Genomic DNA, 21683 nt, shown 5'->3' with positions numbered 1-21683 from the left:
TATTTAATATTTTTACAATTGATATTGCAGAAGGTCTTGATGGTAAGGTATGTATTTTTGCTGATGATACTAAGATATGTAACAGGGTTGATGTTCCAGGAGGGATAAGCCAAATGGCAAATTATTTAGGTAAACTAGAAAAATGGTTGTGGCAGCTGACATTTAATGTGGATAAGTGCAAGATAATGCATCTTGGACGTAAAAACCCAAGGGCAGAGTATAGAATTTTTGATACAGTACTAACCTCAACATCTGAGGAAAAGGATTTAGGGGTAATTATTTCAGATGACTTAAAGGTAGGCAGACAATGTAATAGAGCAGCAGGAAATGCTAGCAGAATTCTTGGTTGTACAGGGAGAGGTATTGGCAATAGAAAGAGGGAAGTGCTCATGCCATTGTACAGAACACTGGTGAGAAATCACTTGGATTATTGTACGCAGTACTGGAGACTATATCTCCAGAAGGATATTGATACTTTGGACACAGTTCAGAGAAGAGCTGCTCAACTGGTTCATGGATTGCAATAAAACTTACAAGGAAAGGTTAAAGGATCTTAACGTGTATAACTTGGAGGAAAGACAAGATAGGGGGTATATGATAGAAACATTTAAATATATAAAGGGAATCAACACCGTAAAGGAGGAGACTATATTTAAAAGAAGAAAAACTACTACAACAAGAGGGCACAGTCTTAAACTAGAGGGGCAAAGGTTTAAAAATAATATCAGAAAGTATTACTTTGCTGAGAGGGTAGTGGACGCATGGAATAGCCTTCCAGCCTTCCAGCTGAAGTGGTAGAGGTTAACACAGTAAAGGAGTTTAAGCATGCGTGGGATAGGCATAAGGCTATCCTAGCTATAAAATATGGCCAGGGACTAATAAAAGTATTTAGAAAACTTGGCCGACTAGATGGGCCGAATGGTTCTTATTTGCCGTCACAAATTCTCTCAACTCAAAATTCATGTGTAGAGCAACTTGCTGTGATGTATCCCTCAGAAAAAGGAAATAGTTATATGGTAAACAATATTTTTCTATTTTAAAAGAGCATGGAAATTGTAGGAAATGTCAAACCATCTATTAGTCTATGTCAAAACGTTGTATAGATGCACCCACAACATAGGTCTAAAATAGATTTCAACCACTACATGACAAGGAGTTAGACATATCCCTTATTTCATGACAGTACAAGCAACTTAGTGGTCATGTGTTTGTGTTGTCAACAATTTAAGTACTGCACAGAAGGGCAAAATTGAAAAGAAAGAAAGATAGATCTAGTTCTGGTAATTTTAAATGTTATTATTAATATGTGGATATACATTTCCCTTCTTCATCCAGTTACAGTACACTTTAAAAAAAAATATATATATATATATTTTTATAGTGTATAATTTTGTGAAAGGATGAACACCCTTCTTATCTCACATATATTTAGGGACATGAATGGACGAGGTAAGTACATGTATATAGGGGTTATTGTGAAAGGGGATTAAGGCAGATATTTGACACTGCACATTCTATCAAGGGGGACCTGGGACTTATACTTTATGCTAGGGAGAAAGGGTATTTGCATATTTTTTGTGGTCCAGAGACCTTTTGTTGATAGCCAAAATCTTTAAGAATTCAGGGTTCCACAGATTATTCACTGATAAAGAGTAAATAAACAAAGCACATGTAAATAATTTGATGTATGATGAGATGAGGATAAAGTTTAGAATTTTTTTCATCCAGCCTATACCCCAGAATTATCTTGAATAACTAGTTTTTAATCAGAAGCAAACAAGTCAGACAAGTTTTCAGGATATTTTTGTAATGCTTCTGGCAGGAACATGTACAACCACACTCCAAATACCTTCAGGAAATCGCATTAGAATGTCACAAAATGATAGCTTCAAGATCGATCATCATAGTGACAGCAGGTATGGAACATAAGTTGTAACAAGAATTTAAAAGCTATTTCCGCTAAAATATACAAAGACTGTGCGCGCTCTCAGTACCTATTCAATTCAGTGTCTTACATGAGATGCTGCAAAACCATACAAATGTCTGCAAACAACCTTGAACACAGCATTTTGATATCATTGAGGGATGAGCTGCCATGGCAATGCTACAGAAGATATAAGAAATAACCCACCTCACCCACACCCCTCCAAAAAAAAAAAACAAAAAAAAAAAACAACTAGGATGTAGATAAATAATAAACCTACTGCCAGGCCCTAATGAAAACAAAAACAAGATTATTATTGTGTATTGTGCTAGAATGCCAACTCCAGAGAATGACGTAGCGATCCTGTCAAGTTAAACAATATAAAATGCCATCTGTTGTAACTAAACTTGACTCTTTACCTGCTTACGAAGTCCTGCATTGGGTGCTGGTGCATTCTCCTCAAATTTTGCCAGGAGTTGTGTTGCCATAGATTTGACTTTGTTTTGGTTTCCAATAGCGGCATCAACGCGCCGTTCAGTCAACGCGCTCACCAGTGAAGGTCGCTCTTCTCGCAAGCTCTTGGGAGCTTCTTCCTATAAGTTAAAAAGAGCTGAAAATAGTTTCTTTGAAACATTTTGAACTCGCAATGAAAGACCAAGCTAAAAGGTGAAAGCACTGGATTTATATTATTATATGTAACTAGATAAGGGTTTATATAAAAAAAAAAAAAAAAAAAAAAAAGGTATTTATTTTTTAAATCTATTAAATGTATAAAATAAAAAGAGGCACAAAAGCAAACCGCAACTTTAAAAAAAGATATTCATAGAAGTCTCCCAACACTTACATCTTCTGATTGGCTTGTTTTGCGTCTCTTTCCTGAGCTGTCCACATCCTTTTCCTTTTTGTCCTAGGGAAAAAATAAAAAAGTGCTTCCAAAGAACCATTTGGGATGTGTAATAAGCAACTTAAAAACATTGGTAACCAACCTGTCTTCATATTCATTAATTTGTAAGAAAAAAGTATACCCAGAAGACATTTCTACCAATGAGTTTGTTGAGGACTTAAGATTAATAGAAATTCTGCATTAAAACTGTAGGCAGACCGATAAAACAGCAAACTGTAACAATAGTGAACAGCATGTTCCAATCCCCTTTTGTTCCTTCCTCTCGTCCTTGTTTATTTCTCCCACTACAGTTTTGCTCACCTCTCCCCTTTCTTATTTTTTTATGTGCTATTTGTCTTTCATATTATGGTAGTAGGCGGGCTAGGGAGACACCGCATTTTAACCCCTTAAAGACCAAACTTCTGGAATAAAAGGGTATCATGACATGTCACACATGTCATGTGTCCTTAAGGGGTTAAAGCAATGTTCTATTCGAAGAAAGTTATATAAAGTGTTCGACGGAGCACTGTTTAGTCCAGCTGCAGGCAGATCCTTCCCAAGCACTTAAAAGGATCACTATAGGGTCAGGAACACAAACATGTATTCCTGACCCTATAGTGTTAACACCACCATCTAACCCCCCTGGACCCTTCATGCCTCCATAAATTAGTAAAAATCTTACTGTATTCAAGCCTGAAGCTGTAAATCTACATGCTGTTAGACTCAGAAAAACAAGCAGTCTGCTGACATGTGGCAGCCTGATCCAATCATAGTGCTTCCCCATAGGATTGGCTGAGACTGACAGAGGCAGATCAGGGGCAGAGCCAGCATGATTCAAACACAGCCCTGGCCAATCAGCATCTCCTCATAGAGATGAATTGAATCAGTTAATCTCTATAAAGGAAAGTTCAGTGTCTGCAATGCAGAGGGAGGAGATACTGAATCACAGGATGCTGTGCACAGTGCTGCCCTGTGCTCTGCTGGCAGCAGATCTGAGTGGATGGAGGCATATTACGCCTCCATCAACTCCGAAGTCCCTCTGGTTCACTCTGAGTGACTGCAACTGGAGGTGTTCCTAGTTTTCAATGTAAACACTGTATTTTCTCAGAAAATCTGCATCTGAGCATGCACAGCCTGAAACTTGGAAGAGAAAGCCTTTACAACTGCCTATGCAAGAAAACAGATGCAATGTTTATTTGACATAAGCGACATAGAATTAAGAGTTCCAGGCTGCGTGACTGGCAGGGCCGTCCTGTGTTATATATACCGCTGTATTTCAGCATTTTATATACCTACTCTGTTACAGAACTTTTTGTTCAAGGATTAGTACTTAACACATTCCATTCTAATACGTGCTATACTCCGTATCATTGCTTAGAAAATAATAACCTTTACATTTATGAATGTAGTTGAGTTTTACAATTGATATGCTGTACTATAAAAGTATTTTAAATTAAAATAGGACACCGTACATTTACTACAATATCACTTCTGCTCATTTTAGTCTCACACACACACACCCTATGCAACGGTCTTATTCTTACAATACAAATCAATGAAGAATTAAGGCAAAAGGTCAATACAGGAGCTGGGGAAACCTACCTTAGGAGTGCGTTTTCGTGAGATTGTCTGTCCAAGTTTGCTGAGAAAGGAGATAGGAGACTTTGTGCTGGAAAGGAGTGCTGCTTTTTCATCTGGATTGTGATCTGCATCGTCTGAACAAAAGAAAGGGCAGATAAATAGCTCAAAGAGAGAATAGGGATATATTTTCACTTTGGCTTTTTCTGCATGGTTTGAAGTTCAATAGACAGCAATGTTTAAAAGGTGTGACTAAAAGGTTATTGGATGAAGTTAAAGATATCTGCCATGGAAGAAAATTGCAGGTTCAGATCAGTAATAAGCTATTCTTTAAAGGGGCTTTCTCAGTTAGATGTTGGAGAGAACATAGTTCTTGGCCTTATACCGGACTGTTCGACAGCCGCTTAGAATGATAAAAGCTTGAATTAATTCTAAATGTCCCATATTATGGGTTATATCTTTCTACCATACAAGTACTACAACGGAATACATGTGAGCTGCCTAACTACAATGGATCAATAGCAAATCCAATCAACGAGTCTATTTTATTATTAGCTTTGTGGAAACGTTTTGTATTTTTGGCAGAAGCAACAAAACCTTATTACCTGGTCTTTGGAGCAAAGTATTAAATGTTGGGTATAGAAAGAGTGAGTATTAATTGGATTCTGCCAAACTTCGTAATAAAGAGGAAAGTCTTCCCAAATAATTGTATAATCTTCTAGATTAAGCTGTATTAATGAGACCTAGCTGGAATGTCTTACCAGAGTTGGTAGTCTCCTTGAACATCTCATAGAACTGACTGAGATACACAACCATGGACAACTTGTCAGGCTCTCCAACTGAAGCCATCTCCTTCCCAGTCATAATAGGAGAGATCCCCAGCTCGCGCTCCGCAATATCAAAAGCCAGTTGATTGTTCCGTTCTACGTTGTGCTCATCTAAAGAATCAAAGTCTCTGCAGAGATAGAAGGGAGGCAGAGTCAATGTGATGTAAAAAGATGTACTTTAGATAAAAATATATCAACTGAATGCCTTCCATAGAAATGAAGGGATCAGGCTGCCTCTGCATATTGCTGTGGCAGAGACCGCTTCAGTGCTCACATGCATTCCAACAAGGCATCCTGCCCATCTTACAGTGTTGGGAGGAAATGAAACAATGTATCTTCATAGTGTCATGGCCCTCTGCTGTCAGAGAATACAGAAAAAGATTGCGCTATGCAAGACACCAGAGACAAAATACTGCATCAACCGATTTTCAATGGGAGAAATAGAAAAATTAAATCGAAATGCAAGCTTTTGTGTTTCATTTCCGAGAAGGATTAGCTATTTATGTAAGCGAGTGTGTGTGATGGCAAGCTTATTGGCCAACTCTGAATACAAGAACTAAGCTAATTATGTGTGAGTGTGGATAGTTTGGTATGTGCTTGTGATAGTGGCTTTCAATGTATCTTTGTGAGTGTAGTTAAGTAGGTATGTGTAAGAGAATTTAAAAAAGTATGTGTATAAAATAATGGCTAATGTGTTTCTTGCTTCATAAGTAAAAGATCTGGCCCCTGACTGTTGGTCCTTGCTCCTAAATTCTATTCCAATGAAAAAATAAAACCATAAATGTAAGTACTACATTTATAAGAACTCTCCCATGTAGAGAAACATAATATCTGGATAAAATTAAAAGTAATTAAGATCTCTTCCAGGTGGAAGACAAAGAGGTTTGTTTAATAGACAACCCCAGTGTTTTCTGAAGTGCTTCCATGACAAGTCAAACAACTTCATCTCGACAACATGAACTGGAAAACAAAGTTTACAAAATATGCAAAATCTGCAGAAATGCAGCATTAATAAATATATTAATGTTTTGTGTGTTGTGAAGCTTCACTTCAAAGAATCAGGAGGAAGAAAGGACATGTTTGGACTATAATAAATAAAATGTAATGAAATTTAGAGCCTCTTATGAATCATCTTCTACGTTAGTGGCATTTTTCATTCCTCAAACACAAGAGCTAGGTATTAGACTTTCCCTGACAACTTTCATTACAGGATGCCAGGCTTGGCTAAATGTGCCAAGATCAAACCACAAAAATGAGACTGTAGAACATTGCTTAAGCTCAGTCTAACACGCTAGTTAACTGCACCTTCTCCGTATTCCCCTCCAGTTCCTTGAATCATATCCCGAGTGACAGTCAGATGGATGCATGTTTAATATATAAAAATAAAAACTCTATTTGTAGCTAATGTTTTATACACAATATAATGAGTAATATATAATGAGTATCACAGAATTACTGAAAGGTGGAAGCAGGATCAGGAGGTTTGGGTTTTATGACCGTAGGGACTTCGGTGTTATAGAGAGATTAAGGACAGAATAGTGAGGAAATACATACTAGCCATCAAGAACCTATTGTTCACAACAATGTGAATATTTATAGGGGAAATCCAATACTTGGTCCATATACAAAAAACACATGGGGCAACTCAAGCAATTACTGTCAGGATATAGCTGTCATTATCATCAGCATTTATACAGCACCAAAAAGTGTGTGTATATATATATATATATATATATATATATATATATATATATATATATATATATATATATATATATATATATATATATATATAAAATATATATATATATGCGGTATAATTAACATAGAAAAGCAGAAATGTAAGACCTCCCCCACAGGCAGTTCTCCTGCTCTCCACAAATGGCAACCATAGCATATGCACTGTGTTTGCTATGGTAATTTCATAGTCAACTCTGCTAGCACTGGTTACGGAGTGTAGGACTGGAGTGACATTCCATTCAGACGCTAGCAAAGAAGCCAGCGCGTTGGCCTCACTAGAGGTAAGCGTTACCGAAGAAAACACCCACAAACTTGAGGAAATGGCGGCACTTGAGCAGAAGTAAAATTTCAACATTTTACATTCAATACACATCTCTCTATGATACATGGTTTATTCATGTATTAGGAGCCAATGGTATACGGGAAAAAAATGGTTCACTTTAACAGGCTTCTTAAGCGGATTCTTTCCATCCTTAAAAGATAAACATATAGCCCACAACTAGATCTACGCAAGGCCTTGTGGGTATAATAACCATATGATATGTCATGTCTTAAAGAATTGCAAGCATGAATCAGGTAAAAGCTCCTAAAGTGTAACTGCACTGCCCAAATAAAAAATAAAAAATAAATTAAAAAACAACCCTCCACACACACTTTTTAGTAGTTATATGACAAATTAAAACAAATGCATTTCATTATGTATTTTTTATATTTTTTACATTTTACTTGGGGGGATTTCTAAACACAACTTTTAAAAGCTGCCAATCTCCGAGCTCTGTGTAATTCCCTGCACCTGGAGTTTAGCTCCACTGACCTAAACAACCAGGAAGTAACAGGGTTGTTTGAATGACAACCTGGTTACGCCTCCCTGGTTAAGTGCCAATTTATATTGAAATCTGCACTTTTTGTAAAATAAAAAATGTAAAAAAAAATGTTTTAAAAAAAGGAAAAAACTATTTACACATAAAGCACTTTAGCTAACTTAAGTTATTTATGGATCTGTAGTATCCCTTTAATAAGGATTCTATGTACCAACATGTTTTAAAAAGGGGGAAAAAAAACACTTATGAGCAAGTTCAGTTTTCAGGAATTATGGAAAATCCCCAATGATTAACACACAACATAAACAAATCCTGCACACCAAAATCAGTATGAAATAAAAATATCCCTTCAGCACACAGGGAAAATAAAGGGTGAAAAACAAGAACACAGAGTACACAAAATTGCCCTCAGAAAATTGTATAACACCCATATCCAGGTAATAGATCGCCAGTTGGTACACGTTATGCTTCTTATACCCATTTATGCCCTGAAGACTATTTATAAAGCACACAGAAAAATAAAGTATGTCTTCAAATATAGGTCAGCCCCAGAGGTGAAGTATTAACACCATCTAAACAGGGTTAATGTGAGAGAATATGTTCCCAGTAAATACTGCAGCACGATGTGTGGAATAGACTTCCTGAATAGCAGCAGTAAGCTGTACAAAGTACAGTGGGACCCTCGGTTTACGCATTTAATGCGTTCTCCGGGATGTTTCTTATTGCGAAAAATTTGTAAACCGAAACGCGGTTTCCCATAGGAATGCATTGAAAACCAATTAATCCATTCTGGAGGTCAGAAAAAAAAAAAAAATCAAAATGAGCTGCCATGGAAACCAACCCACAATGCAGAACACACAATAAAGGGCATGCAAACGACGAAGCTCAGCTCCCTACCTTTCCACAGCTTGAAAAATGCACCAAAAGTCCCAAAACAACTGCAAACAATTTCCAGAATGCCTCCAAAACTCGATGCAAAAGCCGCTCCAACACCTCCACACTCGACGCCACGTGCTACCCACATGCTCCAGCATGCAGGGGGCGGTGCTATAAACCTCCCAGGTGCAATGCATCCTGGGGAAACTTGCTTTGTATTGCGAAAAAAAAATTTGAACCGGGGCATTATTTTCAACGGATTTTCGTTTGTAAACCGAAAATTATGTTAACCGAGGCGTTTGTAAACCGAGGTCTCACTGTACTCCGGTATAGGATGCAATGGTGAATTAAGATTGACTGTGATCCCATATTTAAAAACGGCAGTACGCCAAGAGTAAATGTTGTTCACTCTTTATGAAAAAAGTAACCCTAATGCTCAACCTCTATTAGGTTGCCAAACATAGTTTTGCACATGACAACAGCAGGGCTATAATTTTAAACATATTTCCCTTCTAACAAACAATTATTTTCCAGCTAACATCACAGACAATAACAAATTCATTGTAAAAAATAGTTGGGGAATAAGTACCTGCTATAAGAACAAACAAAAACTAAACTAAGGCACAGGTAATAAGTATATAACCTTTTTTAATTTGATTAGTGAATATAAACGCTGTACAAAAAAAAAAAAAAAAAAAGCACCAGACAAGCATCCCTGCTCAGTGAAATCCGTTCTGGGGAAAAGGGCAAGCTTTCAGAAGAATGAACCTACTCACATGAGCTCAGGGCGGTATCTATGAATTATCGCACAGAATGCCAGGCCACTCTTCCAGGACATGGTAAGGTCAGTTACGTTTACACAAGCATATCCTTCTGTTTGTTTCTGACACCAACCAAGGAGCTTGCTGGAGCGAGCAACAGATTCTAAAACAGGAGAAAATGTTTCCATATTTAGAGGTCATTCAAATCTTGCGAGGAAATACATTTTCCAAAAAAAAAAAAAAAAGTTACTGGTCAAACTATCATAACTACTATACTCTGATGTAGTGGCTTTGGTAAAAGTAGAACCTTTGCACCATCCCATATTAAGCAGTGAAACTTGTTTTAGACTAATTTTGAACAGCTTGAAACTTACCTGGGTCTCCCCTCTGATGAGTTGTGGGCGAAACGCGCGCATCAGGGGCCATCAGTGATTCTTATGTAACAACTCCTTGTGTGGTTTTTTGACGAGTTATTGCCACACTTCCCTGTGAATCCCGAGCGTTTACTGTTAGAACTGGGTAGGCTTTGGCGGCTAGTCTTCCCCCTTTTTTATTCCAACAGGCAGACGGTAACAATTTTTTTACCGTCAGCATCATCTTACATTGATGGGTTATCTGTGTCTAGCCTCCTATTAGTCGTTTCCCAGCATTTCTAACAGCTTTGAGACCTATTGTCAGCCACTTTTGGCTAGATTTTAGTTTCAGCCAACCGGCCATTTTTCAGTACCAACTATTTTCATGTATATACTATAGCAGCACTGCACCCATTTTTTCATCTTACTTGTGCAGACTTTGATGCACGATTCTTCAGTACTTGTATGTTGAACTAGTCCTGATATCTACACTTAGATCGTGCTCTATAGTTTACGTATATTATTAATTGCTACAGTTACCATAAACTGCAACATTGTTTTGACTTATCAGAGGTACACTGAAAACTTTTGAACAGGTCCTCTGTGTTCTCCATTTATATATAAATCATGTGTAGTGATAGAATTGGATATTTATCTTTTTTCTATTCAGGCTGACATTTCTGCGTACTTTGCATTCAGCCAATATATCCGATTATATTTCCACTGTACTATATAGACTGAGGAGCGTGACTATAGCGCTATATTATTAGACAACCTCTACATAGGTACGTGGATATAGCGTTCTACATATTTCCAATTGATCAGGAATATGTACATAGCGCTATATTATAAGTCAGCTTTTTTACAGTTTCCTATATTTAGCGATCTACGACTAGATACTTGATTGCTGTTTATTTAGGCTGACAATCTCGGTGCATCTTGCACTCAGCCATTATATGTCTATTTTAATCTTTATTATTAAAAGTTACATTTTATCTCAATTTTCTTAGGGCACTCAAAGTTTCTTTGTCTGTCTATCACTACTTTGGTAGTTTACTGTGGGTTAACCCCACTATGAGTGTTTCCTTTTAGCTTCCATATCTCTTTTTTGCTTACCTGGTTCTAATTTTCTCTGATTTTGCTTAAGCAAAATTTCCCACTTCACTTCAGAAATATACATTTTGTCTCTACTAGGACTGAATTCATTCTGAGAGTATAATTTAATGCTCTCCGCAAATAAATAATGTGCAAAGTGAAACAAAATTCATATTGCTAAAGTGTAATTTTACAGAAAACTGGAAAAATTGTAGGAGCTTCTTTGCTTTCAGGAGAGCTCACAACAGAAGTGGAAAAGTCTAAATATCTACAGCATATGAGACAAGACAGCGTCTGCTACTGCAGCTAATGTGAATTTCAACCACTATCACTTTCTTGGCTATCTATGGTATATGTTCTAATTCAAAATACCTGGAACATCAGCCTCTTTGCTTTTGGCCAATACATACCATTTCTTCCCAGTTTGGGAGTCCGTGAGTTAACAAGGTTGCTGATCTCCAAGGTAACATCCTTCAGTTCACTAGTATTGTAAAGGTGACGCACCTGGATACAGAAAGGACATAACACAAAGTATCAATTTTATAGTTATTAACAAAACAAAAAAACAACAACTTCCATTTCAGAAATAAAAGTAAAATATTTTGGAACCACTTGGCACTAGCCTAAAGCTCAGCCCCTTCCACAAATCTTGTTAACCCCTTAAGGACAGAGCTTCGGAAGCTTGTCTTTCACCTTATGACGGCATTTTTTGCTGTTTGCGTTCAACGGCAATTTGCATTTGACCAATTTATTGCACCAACGCATATTATATACCGTTTTTTTAAAGGACAGAAAGGGCTTTAATTTGATGCAACATAATATATATATATATATATATATATATATATATATATATATATATATATATATATATATATATATATATATACACACACACATGCTTATTATAAAAAAAATACAGAAAAATGCAAAGAAATTACAGTTTTTCCAATAATAGTGTGTGCACAATTAGTGCAGGTTAAGGAAAGTAATTAAAAATAAATTCATTTAGTTGTTCTGATTTACAGAATATATAATGTGTCTGGGATTGTAAGTTTTTTTTTGGTAGTTACAGGTCACAAAGCACAAGGAGTAAAATAAAATTTTAATATGGAGCGATTTTAGAATTTGATATGTTTGTCGTGTAAGCTTAATAGCCATAAAAGAAAACAAAATTGCCACACAAAAGTATATATTTATATAAAGTAGACACCACAGGCTATTTACCTAAGGTTGCTTTGACACTTTCTACGTAGCCATTTTACCGCCAACCTCTGCTAAATATTGGAGTAAAATTGTGTTTTTTGGGGGGTTTTGGCACACAAACTTATAACAAAGAACTTCTCTTGTGCATTTTGTAAAGTTGGTGTGTGCTATTTCTGTACAAAGTTTTATTTTGTGTTCAGTTACATCTGCGGATTAAAATGACACCCCCATTGTATGTCTTTGGCACTATTTTGTGAAGCTACAGTGCCATATAGGAGACCTGTCCTTTTCAGTATTCACAGTCGAATTTTGAGAAACGGATTTAATGAGCCTATGCTTCCATTTGGGGTATTATAGTAGTTTGACTGTTAAAAAAAAAACCACAAAGGCCTACCATTTGTAAAAGTAGACACTCCAGGGTATCTCATAAGGTGCATATTGTGCCTTAACATGCCCCCATTTTTTTTTACCAATATATGCCAAAGTATGTGGTAAAAAATAATTTTGGGCATTTTATTTTTACATACGGATTGCATTTTTGCTGGGCATTTTGTATATTTCATATGTGCCACTAAGTTCAAAACCCCCAAATTATGCTCAGCTAAGTCTTCTGAGTAAAAAGACATCCCCCAATGAATGTCTTTGGCACTATTTTGTGAAGCGTAAAGTGCCATATTTGAGACCAAGCCATATCAGTTTTTACAGAACTTTGAATTTTGACGCTGGGCCTATGTGCAATTTCCAAGCATCTTCGCAGGTTTTAAATTCAAACTACCCCACAAAGGCCTACCATTTCATAAAGTAGACACCCCAGGGTATTTCAAAAGGCATATTTTGAACCTTAGCGTGGGATCATTTTTCCGCTAGCGTGTACCAGGTGTAGTGGTTATAAGCGTTTTTTTCTGCCTTTTTGACACACAAAGTGAGTTTGCACAGTATATTTTGCAAACCATATGTGTACTACCACTGTATAATACTTCATATTTTGCTCAGCTATGTCTGCTGAGTACAAAAATACCCCCGTATGTACCTTTGCCAGGTATATGTGGACATCGGAGGGGCACATTTGGGACACAGCCATTCCATTTTTTTTCAAATTTTGAATTTTTACGCTGTGCCCATGAGTATTTTACCAGGCTATATAATCCAAATACCCCATAAAGCCATACCATTTCATAAAGTAGACATCCCAGGGTATTTCAAAAGGCATATTTTGAACCTTAGCGTGGGATAATTTTTCCGCTAGCTAGTACCAGGTGTAGCGGTAATAAACGTTTGTTCTGCCTTTTTGACACACAAAGTGAGTTTGCACAGTATATTTTGCAAACCTTATGTGTGCTACGACTGTATAATACTTCATATGTTGCTCAGCTATGTGGTCTGAGTACAGCAATACCCCCGTATGTACCTTTGCCAGGTATATGTGGATGTTGAAGGGGCACATTTGAGACGCAGCCATTCAGTTTTTTTCTAACTTGTAGTTTTACGCTGTGTCCATGTTCCAATTTGGAGTAGTTTAGATGGTTGGTTATTGAAACTTCCCCACAAACACATACTATTTATTAAAGAATACACCCTGGGGTAATTCAAAAGGCATATTTTGAACCTTAGCGTGGGATCATTTTTTCTCTAGTTTGTTCTAGGTGTAGTGGTAATGAGCGTTTTTAAATGTATTTTTTTAAACTTTTGTTTTGCTTATGAATTTTTTTTTTAACTTTCCTAAACTTTCTTTAAAAACTTTTTTTTTACAGATTTAACATTTTTCTAAGCTTTTTTTTTTACCGTTAACCCCTAACTAGCAGTGAGCAGCACTAACCGTAAATTCCCCATTTTCCCATAACTCCCACCCACCTCAGCTAGAAAAAAATATTTAATTATACAATATTTAAATTAGTTAATTAAATAAATTGAACCCCTGAGGATTAAAAAATAAATAAAAGGGGGGCGGGGCCGGACCGCCGAGCTGGACGGTCGCAGGCAGAAGGAGCTCCTGCTGACTTATGATCAAAATGCCGAAAAACCTAAAATTTAAGCCCAGAACTGACCGACCACTATAGTGCCCTAGGCAGAGGGCCTGCTGGAGCCAGGGAGAGGCTGGCTTCCCAAGCTACAGTCCCCTGGAGGAGAGGTCTGCGATACCCGGCCTTCTCCCGCGGTGAGTGGAGCGGACGGCCGACGCACCACTATCCTGCCACACAGCACCCAGCCTGGGGCTCGAATCTGAGTGGACCCGGCCCTGTTCCCCCCCCTATGGACCGGGGGGGTGATCCCGGTCCCCGCCCGGGGGCATAGCAGCTCGAGCACAAAGGCGCCACAAATGCACTTGAGGGCCCGACCACATCGCTCAAGATGGCGACTGCCACGTGCACGGCAGGTAACACACAAGCATGGGCTCAAGAAACCTGAGCAGACGGCGGCCCCACTCTCTCGCAGCTCGCCAAGCGACCTCCCACCTGCCAGAGCAACACACTAACGAAAAAACAGACAGCAACGGAGGCACACCGGACATGGAGCGGCGGAGACACCAACCCGCAGAGACTCAGCTTTGTGCTTGCGACGCTGCCGCCAACCGAAGGGAGCCACGCGTCGGAACAGGCAACCCCCAATGCCGACCTCGGAGATTGCTCCTCTCGACATCTAACAGAGGCAAGATTCCACGACACATCTGAAGAGGTACCGCAGCCTACAGGGACACTACTACCACGTCGGGCTGAAGTCCGCATGGGCTAACCATAGATCTACTGCCACCCTGGAAGCACCGGACCCATTATGCCAGCGATCCCTGAAGCACTTGTTGCTGTACGAACTTTTGAACGGACTGGGTGATTTTCTGTTATACTATATCTATACACAATAACACACACCATGACCATTGCAGAACCATCAATCAGCCTGCACTCATGCCTCGCTTACAACAAACATGATTTAGGCCATAATGTCTGTAATTAAACGCTGCCTGTAATTAAAACATGTACCCTGCCTCCCCGGGTGCGACATTTAGGAGCAATCCTGAACAAGCAATATTTGTCTTAGCAAACTAACTAAATAACGAGGTATATATCTTTTTGTCAGCACGCAACCTTAACATAAAATTGTGCAAGTACAAACGTATACCCCAATGTAATTATTGTATGATTAACGCGAGGAATGCCTTTGGGGTACCCCGTGTTACGCTGTAACGTTTTATGCACTGCAAAAATAAAAATTTACAAAAAAAAAAAAAAAAAAAAAAAGTTAATCGTCAGGGGTTAAAAAAAATTAGATCACAGTATAATACTGTGATCTGTATTTTGATCACTGTAGACAGTGATAGACTGGCAGGGAAGGGGTTAATTTTTATTTGGACTGGGTAAAGGGGGGTTGTTTTTTTTTATTTTATTTTTTACTTAAATGTTATTAAAACTTTTTTTAACTTTTTAAAGTTTATTTTAAAACTTTTACCGTTAACCCTAGTTAGCCTAACACCAAATCCCCCAATTCCCCACTAACTTCCACCCTCCCCAGCTAGCTAAATATATAATTTTAAAATACTTAAATTAATTAAAAAAACAAATTTAACCCCTGAGGGTTCAAAAAAAAAAAAAAAAAAAGAATTAACCCTCAGGGGTTAAAAAAAAAATCATATCATAGTAAAATGCAATCCCTGCCAATTGATCACTGTAGTCAATGATCAATAGGCTGGGAAGGGGTTAATTTTTTATTAAAATGGTAAAGGGGGGTGGGATTTTAAATAAACTATTTTTTTTACACAGGGAAGCAGATCAGCACTGATCCGTCTCCCTGCACTTCACACTGAACCCGGAAGTGCAGGGAGGCGGAAGGTGAATATACACAGCACATGTGCTCGCTCTGACATGCTGTCAGAGCGGGCACATGTGCTGGGACAGCCCGATCCGGTGCTCCCGGTCTGCCTCTAATACAGAGGCAGACCGGAGCACCATTAACCCCGCGAACGCCGCGATCTGGGGTTAATTTTACCGCGTGACAGACGAGGTCCGTCACTCGTCGTTAAGGGTTTCCCCTGAGTGACGGACCTCGTCCGACACTCGTCGTTAAGGGGTTAAAATGTTAGTTCCTCTTTATGAAGCAAGATCAGTTCTGTCAACCTCTGGTGTCAGCATACAAAATATATAGCAGTTGTGCTGTTCCATTGTTTTTGAATGGTTAGGTACTTATCTGGATCTTCAAAGTACCCAGCTCTTCTACACAGTGATCTGTGAAAATGGGCTTGATCGTAGGGATCCTGAAGATGCAGCCAAGTATCAAACCATTTGAAAACAACAGGACAGCATAACCACTACAGCAGAAGGGAGTAGTAATGGTACGACTCCTGTGCCAAATATTTTTCATAAAATACATACATGCAGCTGTGCATCTATGTGCACACAATTTGTAATAATAAAAGCCTTTGGAATTTAGAATTTCAATAGCAAAGATAATGACAATTTAAAATACACTAGACAGAACAAAAACACAACTGAGCCAACATAATCACTCACACACTTGAAATTATCAGAGGGAAACAAATTATATCTAGGACAAATCATACAGGTGTAGGCAGGAGTTTCTTAAACTCAGAGATCCAACAAACCACAGCTGGAGAGCTACATGCTAATTAACACCAACTTAGTTTGCGGAAGGCCCTTACCTGGCTGGGTCGCAGGAACTGTAGATTCACAGTGGGGTATCGAGTAGTTGGGTCAATGCTGTACTGGTTGAAGTTTTTGTTGACATTTTCTGGTGTGGTCTGAGGAAGGAGTCTGTATATACTCTCCCTATTATTGAGAGATCAATGAGGAGATGAGGAAAAAACACTTGTTGCTTTCAGGCGTGACTGCTTGTTTCCAAAATAACACAGCAGTGTCCTGTAATATGCCAAAGCATATCAGGGACATCAGAAATTAAGTTAGAAACCAGGGTATTGGCTACTTTTATGAAAATGTACAATACTAATCCCCTGGGACTCACGTTCATGTTTAGTTTTCCTGCTATATTTCTTATCTTTTAGGCTGTGAGAGAAATGATTTAAATACATTTGAGAAGATCTAATGTGTAGTAATGTTCGTAATGGATCATGCACAGCTTTTAGTAATAAATTACACAACATTGTAATGAAATTCTTAAAGTTTTTAAGTCACAATTATTATTTTTTTGTGTAATAGAACTACAAGATCGATATTTATGCATCCCCTTAAATGTATTTACATATGTTCGGTAAAAATCACCATGACAACAAGAACGCCTCAAGTCAGAAGGAAGGATCGGATGTGACCAATGAGGACGCTGAAATTAAAGGGAAGACTGGAAGTCACAGACATAATGGTCACTATATACCTTTTCTGATGATGACCAAACGGAGAACAAAGAAGTCATCCTGCTCATAAATGCAGGGATTGGCCAATTTATCACTAGAAAGGGGCGGACTTGGGGTATATAAATAATGAATATTTCAGGTAGCTCTGTGCCAAATGAAATACCAGAGTGTGAAACACGTCATGATTTTATTTACATTCATCTCGTCTTGTTTTCGTAAATACAGTTTCACACCTGGACTTTTTTTGTTTTTCATCGATCCAGAGTTGCTGCATTCAAGGGAAAGTAGTGCTACCTTTATTTTGCACAATGCTTCATACACTTAAAGCCAGTGGTCATTTAGGCTCTTCATAAGGTGAGCATAGTATATAGGGCCCTACTGATAATTTAAACATGATGGATAAAGTACTAGATCTTGTGTGTATATATATATATATATATATATATACACACACACATGTGTTTTTTTGGAGCCACAAGACTCAGTCGCTGTTTAGGTGATGTGCCAACTTAAAGGCACAGAGGGGATTAAGATCTGAGCTATCACATTAGGCTTCATTATATGTAAGTGAACCATTTTACGCATTATACACGTAAAGAGTATTATAATACGGTTTTATAATAAATTGCTTTAGTTTTTTGTTTAATTTGCATATATATATATATATACCTATTAAGTTAGGGTAAGTAATTAAAATAAAAGCACTACACTTTGACACGATTTGATTGTAATTATTGGAGGTGAAGTAAAGGCGGAAATTCACACAAGTTTTGACGCTGCTATTTTGTTTTACAAGCACTATATACGCAGTTTGACATATCATTTTTTGATAGCAACCAGCTATTATCACAGACAATAATAATGTACACATTAATTGCAGGACAGGCTATGACTTTCCAGGACATGTCAAACGTCCATAAACCTCTGATAGCCCTTTAATGTCAGGTGGGTAAGATACTAAGATGAAATGTAAAATCTGCACTTTAATGATTAATTAACCAATTGTTGTCAGACAGCCAGGGAGTTTTCTTCTTGTTTCAATTAGCTGTACTTGAGCTCGGCTTCTTACCCCACCATACCTCCTGCTTCAAACTCAAAATGATAGTTAAATTAAGCATTCTGGTCTTTGAAAGGGGTTCAAAGCCGTTAAATCCTGAATTATACCGGCATTAGCTCATAATCTTACCTCTCTGCCAATACCTCCATCGGGCTGGCACCTTGAGACCAACTTCGCACCATCCATGCAGAGTCCATGGCAGCCAAAAATCCTCGTGCAATGCCAGTTCCCATGGGCCAGAAAGGCTTTATTATAAAAATTTAAAAAATAAAAAGGCAGATCATTAAATAGAAAGCAATGCGCAACTCTCCTTTAAAATCACTTCTATATACTACTAAAATATAATTTCCTCATCAGCTACTGTATAAATGTGCAACATGTACAGACCAGTCGCAATGCAACAAAGCTTTATTTATTTATGCGTTTTATAGTGAATCACATTTAGTCACATACAAACATGCACCAGACTACCTGTATCAAGTGTTGCATGAGGTAGAAAAAGTGATACAATACAAGCTTTGCACGGCAGTGAAGTTTAAAATAGGAAATGGTGTCACTCAGCATGCCCCTGTAGTGCTACCAAGTACGTATAAATAACAGAGGATCGAGACAATCCCACTCGATAACATAACAAAAATATACCAGCCATTAAGTAAATATATTGTCCCAAAAACATTGTGAGAGAATGATAATTTTTTAAGTAATTCAGAGACACGAACTGGGAAGCATATCCTTGGCAAAGAAGTTTTGGTGATTTCTTTTGGTGGGATGGTAAGCAATTTAACTCAAGCACGTATCACTGATAACATAAGGAAAAAAAATAAATATTCACGTACTTTCACACTATAGGGTAATAAAAAAGCTGCTAGTACTTCCCCTAACAGATACGGTAGTTTTTAATTATTTAAGCTGCCAGTACACCATGGCCAATTACCCAAGAATAAAAGTTGCATTAGGCATTATAATGAAGCTTGGATAAACATACAAACTATAATTATAGCCCAGAATAGGCAATTTGTATTGTTGAATCACTGACCTCCAAAAGACTATCTCCAACAAGGGCTACCAGGAGTCTGTGTCCATTCCTCTCTCGGACAAGGGCTGCATTTTCAGACGCATACATGCATGTGAAGTCAAACATGGCCACATCTGGCTGTCCATAATGATTGATCGCAAAATCGAGGGAAGGCAGCTGCTGGTTGGTTGAAAACTTGGCAGCTTCCGTGGCGTAGTTCAGTAGTGCCTCCTGATCAACGTTGGCACGGGATAATAGCAGCTCAGTATCTGCATAATCCTACAAAATAAGAGGTGAGGGTCTTCGTGTACAATGTCTGGATTATAAGAGATGTAGGCATGCAATGTTCTACAAAACACTTTATGAGCATTCCTTTTTTTTTAGCATTGTTAGACAGTACTGTAAATGTAGTTCTATGATTATTGTTTTTACATTTTTCTTTTCATAGCACTTGTCAAAGATGTTAAAGGCACTCAGACCCCTTCATGCCAATTTTGAAGCCGGCAAGATTTACATTGCTATCAAAAAAGCAGCAGATAGAGGGTGCTTCCTCTGCCATAACTGAATAAAACCATGTTATAGATTACATGCATTTGATTGGCAAAGTGCAATGTTTTTACACAAATGTACACTAGCCTCTAATGCTTTCATATTGGCAAGCATTGAATTGGCTGAGATCATCAACATTAATGATCTCAAGCAAAGAGGCAGAGCGGCAAGGAAAGAAATAAACACCTTTCAAACCCTCATCCGGTTTTTGAATGTGTTAAATGACACCTTTATGTCACAACTGGTACAAGCACCAACTAGAAAGGATGCTTGTCTGGATCTTGTTATAACAAACAATGTTGATCTTTTAACCAACATTCAAGTAGGGGAGCATTTGGGAAATAGTGATCACAATATGGTAACTTTTGAAATAAACTTAAAAAAGAAAAAGCATGTGGGTTATATTAAAACATATAATTTTAAACAGCTCTACAACATATCGACTGGCATAAACTCCGTGATAAAAACACTGAGGATAAATGGAAACTATTCAAACAAATATTAGAAATGTACATTTCAAAGTATGTACCATTGGGTAATAAATATAAAAGAAACAAATCAAAACCAATGTGGCTTAGTAGAGAAGTAAAACAAGAGATTAAAAATAAGAAAAGGGCATTTAAAGCATTTAAATCGGACAAATCAGAGGCATCCTATATAAGATATAGGGAAGCCAATAATACTTGCAAGAAGGTAATTAAAGTGGCTAAACTAGAAAATGAGAAATTGAATGCAAAACCAACCCCCAAATTTTTTTCAAGTACATCAATTCTAAAAAAAACAAAAAATGAAAGTGTAGGTACACTGAAAACAGAGATGGGTCTGTTAGTCAATGAAGACCAGGAAAAGGCAGACATTTTAAATAATTATTTTTCTTCAGTATAGATTAATGAGGGTCCTACGGCAAGAGATAAGCAAATGATTGCTGCAACAAACTTGCAGACAACTTGTGATTGGATAACTCGAGACAATATGCTACAGCTATTAAAGAAAATGTATGTAAACCAAGCTCCGGGTCCTGACGGTCTCCACCCACGAGTACTTAAGGAGCTAAGTAGGGAAATAATTGAACCTCTGTATTTAATTTTTCAAGATTCTTCAGGTATTGTACCGGAGGATTGGAGGAAGGCAGATGTTGTTCCTATATTTAAAAAGGGTTCAAAATCCTTGCCTGGAAATTATAGACGTGTGAGCTTAACCTCTGTGACTGGGAAGTTATTTGAACGGCTATTAAGGGATAATATTCAGGAATTCATTGGGAAGAACTGTGTTATTAGCAATAATCAGCATGGTTTTATGAAACATAGGTCATGTCAAACTAACCTAATTGCATTCTATGAAGAAGTAAGTAGAAGTATAGATCAGGGTGTTGCAGTGTATGTGATCTACTTGGATTTTTCCAAGGCATTTGATACGGTTTCTCACAATAGGTTAGTCTTCAAACTAAAAGAAATTGGTCTAGATGAATATTCTTGTTCTTGGGTAGAACATTGGCTTAAGGATAGAGTACAACGAGTTGTCATTAATGGTAAATTTTAAAGCTGGACAAAAGTGGTAAGTGGTGTCCCTCAGGGTTCTGTTTTGGGACCGCTTCTATTTAACATATTTATAAATGATCTTGAAATGGGCATTGAAAGCCATGTATCAGTGTTTGCAGATGGCACAAAACTTTGTAAAGTAATAA

The 21683-nt window shown here is 37.7% G+C and overlaps 1 protein-coding gene across 1 annotated transcript in view; it reads right to left on the bottom strand.

Moving 5' to 3' along the window:
- MICAL3 (microtubule associated monooxygenase, calponin and LIM domain containing 3) overlaps window positions 1-21683 on the bottom strand; it is a 216598-nt gene that overhangs the window by 111458 nt on the left and 83457 nt on the right. Inside the window, exons 8-16 of the mRNA XM_063447645.1 lie at window positions 19472-19729; window positions 18565-18680; window positions 16713-16839; window positions 11269-11362; window positions 9426-9573; window positions 5147-5340; window positions 4410-4522; window positions 2769-2831; window positions 2344-2517 (exon numbers count right to left, since the gene is read on the bottom strand). Of these exons, the coding sequence (XP_063303715.1) occupies window positions 2344-2517; window positions 2769-2831; window positions 4410-4522; window positions 5147-5340; window positions 9426-9573; window positions 11269-11362; window positions 16713-16839; window positions 18565-18680; window positions 19472-19729 (1287 nt within the window). The remainder of the gene's footprint in view (window positions 1-2343; window positions 2518-2768; window positions 2832-4409; window positions 4523-5146; window positions 5341-9425; window positions 9574-11268; window positions 11363-16712; window positions 16840-18564; window positions 18681-19471; window positions 19730-21683) is intronic.

This window comes from Pelobates fuscus, chromosome 3 (genome assembly GCF_036172605.1).
Source record: "Pelobates fuscus isolate aPelFus1 chromosome 3, aPelFus1.pri, whole genome shotgun sequence".
NCBI lineage: Eukaryota > Metazoa > Chordata > Amphibia > Anura > Pelobatidae > Pelobates > Pelobates fuscus.
Note: the sequence above shows the minus strand (reverse complement) of the source record. Positions and strands in the feature narration are given on the sequence as shown.